Source organism: Puma concolor, chromosome F2, assembly GCF_028749965.1.
Source record: "Puma concolor isolate L17-30 chromosome F2, mPumCon1.1.hap2, whole genome shotgun sequence".
In the NCBI taxonomy this organism is placed as follows: Eukaryota; Metazoa; Chordata; class Mammalia; order Carnivora; family Felidae; genus Puma; species Puma concolor.
This window is the reverse complement of record NC_141684.1, coordinates 79748345-79764994: the sequence shown is the minus strand read 5'-3', so window position 1 is coordinate 79764994 and position 16650 is coordinate 79748345. Positions and strand designations below refer to the sequence as shown.

The following is a 16650-nucleotide window of genomic DNA, read 5'->3' as shown; positions in this document are numbered from 1 at the left end:
TTGAAGGCCAATGTCAAGAAGATGTTCTGTATGATTTCTTCTCGTAGTGTTATAGTTTCACAACTTAATGCTGTATTGTATGCTTAAAAATTTGCTAAGAGGATAGATGTTAAGTGTTCTTATCACAAATAATGAATAATAATAATAATAATAATAATAATAATAATAACTAGGGGGATGGATGAAAGGAAACTTTTGGAAGTGATGGATATATTTATAGCATAGATTTTGGCAATGGTTTCACAGGTGAATACTTATCTCTAAACTCAAGTTGTTTACATTAAATATGCACAGCCATTGAGGTATGTCCATCATACCTCAATGAGGTGGTTTTAAAAAAAAGAATGCAGTTTATCAAATTTCCAACTGGCCAAAAGATTAAAAAAAAAAAAAAAATTAGGCTGGGGCACCTGGTTGGCTCAGTCAGCTAAGCATCCAACTCTTGGTTTCAGCTCAGGTCGTGATCTCACTGTTTGCAGGTTTGAGCCCTGGGCCGAGCTCCATGCTGACAGCACGGAGCCTGCTTGGGATTCTCTCTCCCTGTCTCTCTGCCCCTCCCTCACTTGCTCTCTCTGTCTCACTCTCTCTCAAAATAAATAATCTTAAAAAGAAAAAAACAATTAAGCCCACAAATCCTTCTTCAATATCCCTTCCTCACTGCTCATTTCCACTTTTTTAAACCACAGACTGTGTCTTAAAGACTAAAGGAAAATCAAAAAGTGTATTTTCATACTGAATGTAGACGGTCACGTCAGTAGCAGAATTGGTATTACAATGCCCTACCATATTTGCAAGGCTGCACAAAAACCTCTCACGTGTCCCTGCCTTCCTCAAAAAGGAACTTAATCTTAAAACAGTTATGTACAATAAGAATCCTTAAAAGAAATAAGGATCTTATGTACAATAAGAATCCTATTTATTATAGGTCTTAAAGAACAAATATTTCAGGTACCTCAAGCTCTTTAGTTTGGTAGAGATACATGGAAATGAACTGACTTTCAGAGCTATGATTAAAATCATGAAAATTTCCAAGGATTAGAGATTACATCTTTGTATTCCAAAAATCCTCTTTGAATAATGATTCACAAGAGCATGGAATCATGCTTTAAAATTAGCAAGCAGAAATGCCTGTTTCCATGGCTTTAAACAATAGTATTACTCAATGTTAGTAAGACCAATGATTGTTATCAGAATGTAAAGCATTTACTGATGAGAATCATTTGCCCTTTAGAATTAGAACTTTTCATGTTAATTTTTATAAATCATTTGTAAATATATTTGATGAACAACACAACACAGTCATAAAGATTTTATTTGTTGTTGCTATTAAAGAATTCATACTTATTTGTTTTTGTGATGGTTCCACAATGTAGTAAAAATTTCCTAAAACATTACACAATTTAAAATAATAAAGGAAAAGATGAAGAAACACACTTTGCCACAGGATAGATCATTAGTTGTGTAAAAGAAAATTAACAAGGGGAGAAGTAGATGGAAACGATAATTTTTAAGAGTGTGTTTGATTGATCATATTTTAATACTATAACCTAACACGTTGGCCCTCCAGGAAAAAAGAAATCTAGATTTTTTCAGACATTTATGAAGTATATTTATTATAGAAATGATTGCAAACAGCCTTTTGAAAACAAGAAGCCACATTGAAGACAGAAATAAAGCTCAGAGTCAAAAGCTTCTGGTATTTAAGAGTCGTATTAATTAAAAATCAAAGAGCATTGTATATCTCTAAGCTGACGAAATATCACGTAGCTTGTCAAGAATGAGGCAAAACCTCTTCAAATATCTAACTAGATTTTGCGTCACAGACACTAATAATTGAGAGAAATATCTGAATAATATATCAAATGGCCAGTCGGTAGCAGTGTAACTATATATCATGACTTTTTCATACCGAAAATTCTTATTTCACACTGAAATTCTGAAAGGTGAACCTACAGTTTATGAGATTTCAAACTCTTTGAAACCAGCCGTAGGGCGTCACATGTGAAAAGTGCACGAGGATAACAATCAGGAGATCTGGGTTGTAGATCTTTTAACCTGAGGCAAGTCATTTAATTAACATCGGATTTGGTCATTAATTTGTCACATGAGGGGTTAGACGTCATGCTCTGGGAATTCCCATATCAGTTAAATGTCTATGAGCTTGATAAATTAATAAATAATCACAGCTATCAATTACCTTCTGTGAAATGCCTATTTTGTGTCATATGATCAGCTAGAGTCTTTGCATGGAATATCTTAATCTTCGCAGCAGGAATATCTTTATTCCCGAGATTTGGAAACAGAAATTCAGGGAAGGCAACTTGCCCAATAGCACACCACTAATAAATGCAGGAGCTGGGATTCCAGCTGGGCTCTGTCTTCCTGCCCTCATGCCAACTCCATCATACATTCTGATTTTTATCCAACTGATGACAGAATATTCAATCATTCGAGCTGCATGACAAAGCTTAAAATAATTGCTCAACTATCACATAATGGCATTAAAAGAACTTCCACTCGAACGGCAACCATCAATGATTCAAGAAAGAAGTTTTTATTACTTACAGCTGTTCCAAGGATCTGAGTCCTTTAAAGGTTTGCTTGTCGAGGGCATGAATTTCATTCTTGTACAGATACCTGAAAACCATAACAAATCCTATTAAATTCTAAATTCATGTAAATACCACATATCTTATATCAGGACTTTTTAAACTCCAATGTGGCTCTAAAGAGCTTTGGGATGTTCACAGATTCTCTAAAAATAAATGGAAACTTTGATTTCATTTAAATATGTTCAGATATCTGGGTAAGACAGTTCCAAGGCTCTCAGATTCTCAGAGCTCCTTGATCCAAAATATTAAGAATCACTGCCTTAAATTCTAAAACTTAGCGTGATTGTAAAAAATTCTGACGAATGAGGTCACATGTATTGGGTAGCAACTTCTCTGAGGAAAAGAAATGTTTGTCTAGAACAATTTTTTCCCATCTATTCTATCATACAGAATATATTGAACTAAGAGTTACATTCGTCAAGCTGGCAAATATCACAGGATTCTTCTGAAGGGGGATAAACACATATTAACAGATCCACAAGAGGTATTTTGGTTCTGTCACTGCTGCTGCTGAAAACCTACAGGAAAGGATACTGTGAATGGATTTACAGATAGGAGGATGTAACTAATCTGGCCAAAAGGCTTGATGAGAACAAATTTATGTAACACGTAAGCACTACGTCCTTTTTTCTTCAACTACGGGATGGCAAAGTTATTTCATTTTCAAATCTCTTTGATTTTTGTGGATGTCATGAAAGCGAAACCCGGATCATTCCTACTTGCGCCTCTGAGGATCCGAGGCAATCAGAATTCCTGAAACGTTCCGTCAAGTTCCTGTGCAATGTGCCCCTGCCTAGGTTAGAGGTCACTGTGATTGTGCCTGCATCAGAATCCTCTGGTGTTTTGTAAAACACACTGGGTCCTGAGCTTGCCCCAAAACTTACTCAATCCAATTCTCTTGGGGTGACGTCTAGGAAACTGCATTTTTAACAAGTTTCCCAGTTGATTCTGAGGCAATCTATCTCCATACAAACCATAGAAATCACAATTCTAGTTGAAAATGAAAAAGAAATTGCTTTTCCAAAACTTGCTTACTGAAACTTTGGAAGTTCCAAATTACTTTCCCTTCCCACAGATTAGAACTCCTATAAGTTTTTCAGAGCAGTAGTGACTGGTGGAGAGTTATGTCTAACTGGAGAGATTTCCTTGGCGTTATTTGATACCACGGAAGATCTTGCTTTGACCCCAAATCTCAAAAATATAGCTACATGTGAGGATGGCAAGAAAAAGAACCTTCTAGAACCATGTTTCTTTAACTGGCTGATAAGCAGCATTGAGCTGTGGTCTCAAAAACCACCACTGGTTCTCAACTGTGGTTGTATGTGAATCAGTGTATGGGTATATGAATCGATAACATTTCTAAGACATCATTTTGAGCTCTGTCTCAGGCCTTGTGCTGGTATCTGGGAGCATGCCTCTGCAAATTCTGATTTAATAATGGGTCTGGCAGATGGAATTGGCACTGGGATTCTTCAAAACTCCACAGATGATAATAATATACGGTAAAGTTGAAAACTTCTATTCCAGGGCTATAGACCAGATAAAAGTATGTTGTAAACTTATTCCAAAGGATTCAGATATCCCTCCCTGTAAAGGACCCTCCGACTATCAGAATGTCAAGGAACCACATTACTTTTCAGAGATCACATCTTGAGGCATTAAAAAAAAAAAATTGATCCAATCTCTGTACAGAGGCATGTAAAGTCTTAAATAGGTTTCTGCTATTATCACATTAAAAATGATCAACTGCCTCATAAAAATTAAACTAAATTATCAAATATTTGTTGAGGAGCCTCAAAACTGAAAACTGCCCATAAAATTTTATATCATATACACAGATTCCTTTTAGATTCATCTTTCATAGAAAATGATACTGTAAAGGTGACCAAATAATAGTAGGAAAAAAAAAAAAAGAAACAGAACTTCTGTTGTTAGATCCACACATGTTGATTAAAACAATAAAGTATACATTCAAGAAACACTGCTACTTAGGTTAACACCAGCAAGAGAACTTCCAGCTTCCTGTGGGATAATGGTAGCCTGAATTTGAATCTGTCCATACATCCTGAAAATCAGCTAAGAGGAAAAAACAAATCACTAGGAGAAACAGAAAATTAGTCACTTCAATTTACATTTAAGTAGAGAAAATACTAACATCAGCAAAGTGAGCTCCAGAGGCTGCTTTGCAGAAAAGTGTCAGGTAGGATTTTACAGATGAGAGAGATGGGAGGAGGGCGTGGAACAGGAACGCTGAGAGAGTACCAACCTGATGAGAACCTGTCAGTCCTGGGGAAGCAGAGCCCTAGTTCCTGGGAATTGACAGAAAGGGGCCAGGAAAGTGAATGGGGGGGGCACCTCAAAGTAGCGAGGCATCTTGTGGAGGAGTGGTATTCCATGGAAAGAAGGAAGAAGCCAAAAAGTCTTACCAAAATAAGATAACATCATAGAATCCGAAGACGCACCAAAAAGAGGCTGTATTAACTAAACAAATTGTACTTCACTCTCTCAGCAGGAGGGCAATGGTCTTGAACTAAGAAATAAGCCATCCAAAGTTCTCTCTAACCTCATATTTAATCACCTGTCATTTGAATCAAACGTTAGTATCTAAACTTGAGGAAAATTGCACAAGAAAACAATAAACTCATATTTGAATATCAATGCAAAATTACATGCAACTGAACTCACCATTTAATAGTTCTATGGAGCAATATTTGTGATTATCATCTAAAATACTGGAGAAAACCCATACTGATTGCTATCTTCATTTCCAGATACCATGATTGTATGACTGGAAATTGTAAAATAATCAATCCCAAAATTATTACCAAAACATTAAGAGAATTTAGTAAGATTACAAACTATAAAATGAACCTATGATATCAATGGCCTTAGGGTGACTGGGTGGCTCAGTCGGATGACCTGAGCCAAAATCAAGAGTCGAATGCTCAGCCGACTGAGCCACCCAGGCACCCTCAACACAATTTTACATAGGTGAATAAGCTGATTCTAATGTTTCTATGGAAAAGTAAACAAATAAGCTAGATACACCCTAATTAAGAAGTTCAACGAGGAGACAGGCTATAACATATATTTAGGAAACTCAATAAAACCTCTATAATTAAACCAGTGTGATGTTGGCACACAAATAGTCCCATGGGGAAAACAAAATAAAAGGTTTAGCTGTAGAACTATATATATAAATTTAGAATATAATACAGATTCATTTTCAAGTAATAGGTGTTGAGAAAAAAAATGAATTATTTCTTTTTAAAATTATTTTACTTTATTTTATTTTTTTGAGAGAGAGAGAGAGCTCATGAGTGGGGGAGAGGAGCAGAGGGAGGGAGAGAATCTTAAGCAGGCTCCATATGCTCAGTGCAGAGCCCCATGCAGGGCTCAATCCCAGGACCATAAATTCGTGATCTGAGCCCAAATCAAGAGTGCATCGTTCAACTGCCCGAGCCACCCAGGTGCTCAACAATGAATTCTTTTACTAATGGAATGGTGGAAGATCTTCCAACTGTGACTCATAATCCAGAAACAATTCAAAAATAATATTTTTTAAATAATAAAATGTCACTTGGCAAAAAATTGCATATCCAAGTCAAAAAAGAAAGAGAAAATTTTGAGAGCTATTACCACAGAAAGATTAACATTTGAGAAGAAAAACAAATTTTCAATCATAAAATGGGCAAAAGCCATTACGGATAGCATACATTTAGCACACATAAAACCGATTCAAACACGTGAAAAGATATTAAACTGCACTCCTAAGATCAAACGCAAATTAAAACGATACTGAGATATCCTTTCTAACCTTTCACCCTGAAGAAAAAAGTCCTCCATTGTGTCAACCTGACCTGTTGCTGAGATTGTATGGAAACAGGCCCTCTTGTGCATTGCTAGCGGTGATGCGTCATAGCACAGCCCTTAGGGAATGGAATTTAGCAATACGTGCAAAAATTGAATAGATGTTTACCTTCTGACACAGTAATCCGACTTCTCGAACTAAAGATATTCCTCTACAAAAAAAATGGCATATACACAAGATTTGATAATCTTTTAAAAAAGAAAATCACTGAAGACTATTCAATGTTTATCAGTAGGATCTGACTGAATAAAATATGGTAGAGTCACATCACGGAGAACAATGAAGCCTTAAAAGATGAGAAAGCCCTCTATGAAAGTCTATACAGTGATGTCTAGTATTTATTAGGTGAAAACAAAAAAACCAAAACCTTCCACATATTGTATAATTTGATTGTTTATTTTTACACAAAAAACAATTAAGAATAAGAAGATGTAATATATATGTTATAACATGCGGTGCCTGGGTGGCTCAGTGGTTAAGCGTCCAACTCTTGGCTTCGGCTCAGGTCGTGAGCTCATGGTTCGTGAGTTGGAGGCCCACCTGGGGCTCTGTGCTGACAGCATGGAGCCTGCTTGAGATTCTCTGTCTCCCTCTCTCTCTGCCTGTCCCCCAATTATGCTCTCTCTCTTCCTCCCTCTCTCTCAAAAATAAACATTTAAAAAAATTAAGAGTAAGAATATGTAATATATATATTACAATATATTATATATAACAAACATATGGTAAACATATATATTTATTTTGGCATAAAGAATATATATATTTTTCAATTTATATATTCTATATAATAAACATATATATATATATATATATTACTTTTGCATTAAAAAACACAGGTATAGTAAACCAGAAACCAACTACTAGGGCTATTATGTACAAGGGGGTGGGTAGGCAGTAAGTGAAGAAAAAAAGGTTGTAAACAAGTCTTCTTGAATATATTTTGTTATGTAATTAAAATTTCTAACCACGTTAATAATTAACACATTTAAATACGTGATTAAATACAAAATAAAATGCAAAGTTAACATGAAGTAAAAAATAGAAAAACAACTGACCTTACGGTCTACAAAACTGATAACAGAAAAACACAGAGAAATTTTTTTTCAGGTAGGTGTTACCAAACTGCTCCAACTTTACAGTGTGTAGAATATTTTCTATTGAAAAAAAAAGGAAATGAAAAGAAATCTTAAACATAGTGGGTTTAATTTTTTAGCTATATGGCTATTTAAATTGCAAAGAATATTAATTATAAGATAAAATCAATTAGCACCAAGATTTTGAAGAATAATATTAGTATGGGGGCGCCTGGGTGGCGCAGTCGGTTAAGCGTCCGACTTCAGCCAGGTCACGATCTCACGGTCCGTGAGTTCGAGCCCCGCGTCGGGCTCTGGGCTGATGGCTCAGAGCCTGGAGCCTGTTTCCGATTCTGTGTCTCCCTCTCTCTCTGCCCCTCCCCCGTTCATGCTCTGTCTCTCTCTGTCCCAAAAATAAATAAACGTTGAAAAAAAAATTAAAAAAAAAGAATAATATTAGTATGTATAAAGATTATCACTCTAAGAAAAATGATATACAAGTGTTGAAGTGAGAAATTAAGAAAAATCAGCCTTCAAGATCCTGAGGCCAATTCCTTCGGATATACACCCAAAACTGAGAATGGTAGTTCTATTTTTAATTTTTTGAGGTACCCCCGTACTGTTTTCCATAGTGGCTGCACCAATTTGTTAGATTATATTCATATAAATATAAAATCACAATTTAAAAAAAAAAAAACCTTCTTCCGCTCCCTCAAAAATCCTACAGTTAATGTCCTAATAAAGACACTTGGCATTCAGATCTTATTTTCAAATGCTATTTTCCACCAGAACTAATCAAGCTATTTGAAGGAATGGCTGCTTCCAGGTCTGCGGCAGCATAAGTATATAACATACAATCCTTCACTGGAAGCAATAAAAAAAAAGGACTCAAAGTTTAATGGGATCATTCCAAAGAACAAAGGAGTTAGCTTGAATAGTCTCCCACTGGCTGGTATATAGGAAAGCAATTGACTTGTGTATTAACCTAGCATCTTGCAACCCTGCTATAATTGCTTATTAGTTCCAGGAGTTTTTCTGTTGATTCTTTGGGGTTTTCTACACAAATAGTCATGTCATCTGAGAACAAATACAATTCTGTTTCTTCCTTCCAAATCTGTATACCTTTTATTTTCTTTTCTTGTCTTAATTGCATTAGCTGGAACTTCCAGGGTGGTGGTTAAGTAGGAGTAGTAACAGGCAACATCCTTGCCTTTATCACCAATCTTAGGGGGGGGATCATCTCGTTTTTCATTATTATCTGTGAGCTGTAGGGATTTTTGTACAGTTCTTTATCAAGCTGAGTAAGTTCCTCTATCCCTGGTTTGTTCAGAGATTTATTAAGGGTGTTGAATTTTTATTATGGGTGTCAAACTTGGTCAAGTGCTTTTTCTGCATCTATTTATGTGATTATAGGATGTTTCCTCTCTATCCTGTTGATGTGATGGATTATACTTATTGATTTTCAAGTGTTGAACCAGTCTTATACACCTGAGACAATTCACATGTGATTTGGGTGTACATTGTTGGATCTGAGGAGCTAACATTTGGTTCAAGACTTTTGCATTTATGTTTATGAGAGATATTAGTTCCCTTCTTAAAATGTCATCTGGTTTTGCCATTAGGATCACTGATTTCTGCTCTATTTTTATTACTCCTTTTCTTCTGCTTGCTTTAAGTTTATATTACTCTTCTTTCTTTAGTTTCTTAAGGTGGAAGCTTAGATTATTGACTTTAGATCTTCTTTTCTAAAATATGCATTCGATGCTATAAATTTCCATTAAGTACCGTTCTCACGGAATTCTTCAAATTTTGATAATTTGTGTTTTCATTTTCATTCAGTTCAAAATATTTTTAAGTTGTCTTGAAACTTCTCTGAACTATGTCTTATTTTTTCATTTTTTAAATGTTTTTAAAAAGTTTTATTTAAATTCCAGTTAGCTAACATACAGTGTTACATTAGCTTCAAGGGTACAATTTACACTCACATAAAACACCTGGTGCTCATCACAAGTGCACTCTTTAATGCCCATCACCTATTTAACTCAGCCTACACCCACCTCCCCTCTGGCAACCATCACATTGTTCTCCATAGTTAAGGGTCTTGTTTCTTGCTTTGCCTCTCTTTTATTATTTACTCATCTGTTTTGCTTTTTAAATTCCACATATGAGTAATATAATATGGTATTTGTCTTTCTCTGACTGACTTATTTCACTTAGCATACTACTCTCTAGCTCCATCCATGTCACTGCAAATGGCAAGATTTTGTTCTTTTTGATGGCTGAGTAATATCCTATTGTGTGTATATATACATATACACATATACACCACATCTTTATCCATTCATCAGTCGGTGGACATTTGAACTATGTCTTATGTAGAAATTTGTTGTCTAACCTTCACATACCGTGGAAGAGTCCAACTATCTCTCTGTTATTGATTCCTAGTTTAAAGTCGTTATTGTCTGAGAACATATTCTGAATGACTTCTATCATTTTAAACTTGCTGAGATGTGTTTTATGGCCTAAAATATAGTCTATCTTGGTAAATGCTCCATGTGAACTTGAGAAGAATGTTTATTCTGCTGTTGGATGGAGTATTCTACAAATGTCTATTAGATGCAGTTGACTGATGGTGATATTCAGCCCAACTGTGTCCTTACTCATTTTCTGCCTGATCGATCTGTCACTTACATATAGAGAGGTGTTAACATCTCCAACTTATAAGAATGGATTAGTCTATTTCTCCTTTCAGTTCTATCAGTTTTTGCCTCAAAATATGATGTTCTATTGTTAGGTGCATATACATTAAGGACTTGTACGTCTTCTTAGAGAATCAACCTCCTTTATCATTAGGCAATGATGCCCTTTATCCCTTATAATTTTTCTTGTCCTAAAGTCTGCTTTACCTGAAATTAATATAGCTTCTATAATTTTCTTTTGTGTTAGCATGGTACAACTCTCTCCATGGCCTTACTTTTCATCTCTATGTGTTTTAAATGTAAAGGGGTGGGGGGGGGGTGTTTGCAGATACATATAATTGTTTGTTTTTTTTTTAAATCCATTCAAATAGTGTCTTTCATTTAATTGCTGTATTTACACCATTCACATAAATGGTTACTGATACAGTTGTATTAGTATCTGTTTATGTAACGATTTTCTATTTGTTGACAATATTTATCAGGTAATAGTAACTGAAGTAAATAGCTGTTCAGTATGAAAGTATGACTTGTACAGTGTGTTTACATTATTTTCATATGGTTTAGTAAAAATGTATTATGCATAAAAATATATAAAGTAAGTGCAATTTTTAATTAGTTTTTAGACGGAGGATATGTCAGGTATTCAAACTTTTCTATTGCTTACAACTTTTCAAATTAAAATGTTGAAAGGACATAAAAAGCATTAGGATGTTTATAACATAAAATTACATGCACATTTTAGCTCTTTCAAGTATTTTATGATGCAGACACAGAGATAAAACATATATATATTTTTAAGCAAACATGACAACTGTGTGGGCCTCTACAAAGGCAAATAAAATTCTATTTACTTAAAAAAGTAAGACAACTTAGTATCAATTAATAGCCCTTTAAGGAAGGATGAGGCGTTAGTCCAAGATGGGAATTGCTATCCAAAAACAGCATTAACCGGGGGCACCTGGGTGGCTCAGTCGGTTAAGCATCCAACTCTTGATTTCGGTTCAGGTCATGATCTTATGGCTCATGAGTTTAAGCCCTGCATTGGGCTCCTTGCTGACAGTGGAGAACCTGCTTGAGATTCTTTCTCTCTGCCCCTCTCCTGCTCACGTTCTCTCCCTCTCTCTCTCTCTCTCTCTCTCTCTCCCCCTCTCTCCCTCTCTCTGTCTCTCTCTCAAAAAATAAATAAACTTAAAAAATTTTTTTAAGAATAGCATTAACTTTAAACTTTTGGGACTGCTGAACGCATTATGAGATTATTTTTATTATCATATGCATTAATCATAATGTTTCAAACCAATAAGCTATTTTAAACATTTTTAAAAGATTACTCTATTTGAGTAAGACATAGAAGTTCGAAATACAAATAATTGCTCCATTAAAGCTGAAAACTAATTTAATTTTATAAAGCCATATTTTTCCTCAGTAATAAATCAAGAGATACATCATCATAAAACTTCTTCAAAACCTGACCTGAGACAGTTTCTCTGAAAAAGTTAAGATATTTGCCTAATAACTAATGTGTTTGGATGCTTACAGAAAATGGTACAAGAATTTGAAGATGGTTTTGCCACCCGGTACCCACCTGCTTCCTTCTCACAGCAGCTCTGAAAAGCCTCGGGGATAGCTGATGGACTCACTTCCTGTGTCTTAGTTATGCTGCTTATACCCAGCTCCAGGGTCATAAAGTCAGGGACTCATTCCATTCTTCCAGCCACTGTGACTGGTTCAGGGAAGGACCTGAACTAGTGAAACAAGAGGGGATGTTGCTAAGCTTCTCATGTATCAAAAATGCTTCCTCTATTTTACTCATGGGTCAACAGAACAGACCCATCCTTTTCCCCGCAGAAGGTGGTGTTACGAGTCCGAACAGAAATCTTGCTAAGTCAAAAGGGAAACATGGAGCTTCCAAGGTCCACCAGGTAGGGCTTCTGGATGGACGAGACCTAAGAGATGGCCCACTTGAGAGATGCAAAGAAACAAAACCCTCTGTAACCCTTTGAGCCACTGGATCAAACCAGGCCTGATGCCAGAAGTACCTCTACAAGTTATAAGCCCCTCTGAGCAGTTTCATTGTTTATTTATTTTGCTCTATTGCAACCAACAAAGACTAAACTGATATTATGTTTAAAATAAAAGAGTAGCGGGGCGCCTGGGTGGCGCAGTCAGTTAAGCGTCCGACTTCAGCCAGGTCACGATCTCGTGGTCCGTGAGTTCGAGCCCCGCGTCGGCTCTGGGCTGATGGCTCGGAGCCTGGAGCCTGTTTCCGATTCTGTGTCTCCCTCTCTCTGCCCCTCCCCCATTCATGCTCTGTCTCTCTCTGTCCCAAAAATAAATAAACGTTGAAATAAAATTTTTTTTAAATAAAAAAAAAATAAAAGAGTAGAAAGAAAAAGAAAACCCTCTTTTTTTTTCTATCTTTCTATCTCCTCATCCTCCTTGTCTCTGCATTCTTCCCAGTGTCTTGAGCAACATGAAAACCCAACAAACCTGGAGCTTTTTATTTTTAAAAATTACCACCATTAGAAGCCATTTCCCCACTTTTTAAATGTGTTTCTCTACTAACAACAGTGTATACTCACACTATAGTATCGCATTTTACTCATTATGTAATTCTAACATTCAAACGAGAATTAGAGTCAAGCAGTAGGTTTGTTGTATAACTGAAACAACGCATGTGCAAAAGTCTTTAAATGGGCAAAGTTCCTGCGGAAGCCACATCTATTCTTACCACATGGGGGAAAAACTAAAGTTTCTTCCATACTCTAAAACTGTGTTCTGCATGATTTCAAAGGTAATGATTTATAATATTCCAAAACTCAGAAACAGTCATAGAAAAATGACAATAAAAAATTATATCATCATTTATCTCTGTCCTTTTAAAAAAAAATTTGCCAGATAATTTAAATTACTGAAAGTAAAGTTCTATTTATTAACATGTGCTAAGTATTCCAGAGATATCTGCGTTTGAAATTCAAGTCTGGCTTTCAATAACAAATTTATTTCAGTTCTACAACAACTAGGGCCAAGAGCTTAATCATCATTTTTCATCAATATTTATTCATTTTGGAAAGAAAGTAGGGCAAAACCTTGGACTGCGAGTAACTTGTTCTGCGAGCGTTCCACAAGAGGAGTAAACATTTCTACTAAAGGAGCAATGTCTTGCAATACGAGTAGTACGTGACGCTGAATGTCACATGATCACAACTGAGCCAATGGTTCTTCTCGCTCTCGCTCTCTCTCTCTCTCTCTTTCACTGCAGGATGGTGGATGATCGTCTCCCATGCTCGGATGCTCGCTCCCAGGCCACAGTGTTTGGCAGAAATCAGTGATTTCTCACAATGTTGGAAGGTGCCCACAATTGGCACTAGTGTCTTTTTTGTCACTTTAGCACCTGTGGACAGTCCTTGGCTTTTTGCAGACAAGAGTAAGCTTAGGAATGCGTTGCTTCCTTCTAGGTCAGGCTGCCTGCAGATAGAGACCCTTTCCTCTGCTGCCTTATTGCCAGTCACACTAAGTACAGTATATGACAAGAGTTTATTGTTACTGTAGTCAACACCCATGCCAGTGTATACAATGCTCCTCTCACTAATAGTGAAAGTCGTCCTACACAATAACCCTCCTCTCTCTTATCTCCTTCACACCAGCCACGAAGGTTTCCAAACGTAAGTGCAGGTTAATTTGTTCACTTTTCTTTTTTTTTTTTTATTTTTTTTTAAATGTTTTTATTTATCTTTGAGACAGAGAGAGACAGAGCATGAGCAGGGGAGGAGCAGAGAGAGAGCGAGACACAGAATCCGAAGCAGGCTCCAGGCTCTGAGCTGTCAGCACAGAGCCCGATGCGGGGCTCGAACTCACGCACTGTGAGATCATGACCTGAGCTGAAGTCAGACGCTTAACCGACTGAGTCACCCAGGCACCCCCCTTTTTTTTTTAATGTTTTTCATTCATTTTTGAGACAGAGAGAGAGAGAGAGAGAGAGAGAGAAAGCATGAGTGGGGGAGGGGCAGAGAGAGAGGGAGACACAGAATCCAAAGCAGGTTCCAGGCTCTGAGCTGTCAGTACAGAGCCCCACATGGGGCTCGAACTCAAGAACCGTGAGATCATGACCTGAGCCAAAGTAGGATGCTTAACTGACTGAGCCACCCAGGCACCCCTATTTTTCTTTTGTATTTTATATTTTCTTTATTATTTTGTATATTACAGGTTTTTAATCATTTTTATATGAATATTTCTAGGATGTAGAACAAATCTGAGTTTCCATTATTTCATTTGGGGAAATTCACTTTGATATACAAGTGTTTTGGATTACAAGCATGATTCCACAACAGATTATGCTCACAAACCAAGGTCTTATTGTATTATACGTATTATAATACAGTATTATATGTATTATAATATCGCTAAAGACAAACTCCAAGCACACAATCGTCAGCTCAGAACCATTTTCACAGATTGTAAAAAATATTTTTAGGGGCACCTGGGTGGCTCAGTTGTTTAAGAAGCATCTGACTTGACGCTTACCTTAGGGCTTGTGAGTTTGAGCCCTGCAGTGGGCTCCTTGCTGACAGTGGGGAGCCTGCTTAGGATCCTCACTCTCCCTCTCTTTTTGCCCCTCCCCTGCTCTTGCACTCTTTCTCTCTCTCAAAATAAATAAGTACACATTTAAACATATATATTTTTAGATAACACATATACAATAACATGGATGAACCTTGAAAACATCATATTAAGTGAAAGAAGCCAGACACAAAAGTATAAATATTGAATTATTCCATTTATATGAGGTACTTAGAATAGGCCAATTTATAGAGACATAAGTAGAATAGAGATTTGCAGGGCCTGAGAAGAGGGAAAAATGGGACGTAATTGTCTAACGGGTACAGAGTTTCTATTTGGGATGATGACAAAGTTCCGGAAATGGAAAATACTTATGGTTGCACAACATTGTGCATATGTGCATAATGCCACTGAATTGTACACTTAAAAATTATTAAAATGGTAAATTTTATGTTATATATATTTTGCCACAATAAAAACAAAGGAATTTTATCATATACTAGAGAGTTGTGATTATTAGCTATTTCTTCTGTTTTTTTATTTTTTTAAGTTTATTTATTTTGAGAGAGAGAGACAGACAGAGATAGAGAGAGACAGAGAGAGAGAGAATGAGTGGGGAAGGGGCAGAGAGCAAGAGAGAGAGAATTCTGTGCCTTCAGCACAGAGCCCAACACGGGGCCGAACCCACGAACCCTGAGAGCACGACCTGAGCCAAGATCAAGAGTCGGACACCTAACCAACTGAGCCACCCAGGCATCCCTTTCTTTTTGTTAAAAAAGAAAAAGAAAAACTAGAGGTGCCTGGGTGGCTCAGTAGGTTAAGCATCCGACTTTGGCTCAGGTCATGATCTCACAGTCTGTGAGTTCGAGCCCCACGTCGGGCTCGGTGCTGACAGCTGGGAGCCCGGAGCCTGCTTCCGATTCTGTGTCTCCCTCTCTCTCTGCCCCTCCCCCGTTCATGCTCTGTCTCTCTCTGTGTCAAAAATAAATAAAAACATTTTAAAAATTAAAAAAAAAGAGAGAAAACATACTAGCTCCTACTCCCACATATGGGATCTAATGGTAACCGACATTCAAATTTCCACATCAAGGGCACAGTGAGGAGAAAAGCTGTCCTGACATGTCCTGGTGGGCAAGGCCATGTCGTATCCAACACACCGTGAGGGCCTCATGCCTGAGGGAGAAGAAAGCAGGAGAAAGAGCTCTTGCACAGGCCACTGGGTCTCAGCATCCAGGCACCCTGGGTTGGGACTTGAGGGACAGACTGGGTCCTCCGTGGAGAATTCTGGAGGGACTCATAGCAATGGCAACGTCCACCCTACTCCCAAACTTATTCCCTGGCCCACTGAAGTCAGATGCCCAGGAGCTCCAAACCCTTGATTCTGGACAGGGCCAGGAAGTCTGCTGACGCAAGACAGCTGGGAGACCTGACTCCGCAAAAGCCCTGAACCTCTTCCCAGCAGAGATCCACAGGGGTCTGAGCAAACGAACGACGAATAACATAGCAGTCACTTTCTGGGTTTTCTTTTTGCTCAGTAGTTCCAGATGTGAAGCTGAACATCCAACAACCAGGACGTGTCAGTGAACGCAGGCAATAAAAACTCACACTAATGAGGCAATGGGGAAGTCTGCCACAACAGAAAACTTCTGGGAAAGAACCACTCTACTCCAGCCAAACACCACAGAAAATCCATGGCCCCGTCCCCACCCATGCCAGTGAGAGCCAAGCGAGGAGCTAGACCTCCATCCACCCTTGTGAGGCTCAAATGAGGCCCAACACCTCCATCAGGCCCATCAGGCCCCAAGAGTGAAAATAATGAAACCCACCCAAGTTGACAG

The 16650-nt window shown here is 37.4% G+C and overlaps 1 protein-coding gene across 6 annotated transcripts in view; it reads right to left on the bottom strand.

Moving 5' to 3' along the window:
* Positions 1-16650, bottom strand: part of PXDNL (peroxidasin like) — a 429117-nt gene that overhangs the window by 185092 nt on the left and 227375 nt on the right. For all 6 annotated transcript variants that reach the window (XR_015246688.1, XM_086695277.1, XM_086695273.1 and 3 more), the window contains one exon: positions 2566-2637. Coding sequence is in view for 5 of the 6 variants with exons in the window: in XM_086695277.1 (XP_086551403.1) it covers positions 2566-2637 (72 nt within the window). In the remaining variant the exon portion in view is untranslated. The remainder of the gene's footprint in view (positions 1-2565; positions 2638-16650) is intronic.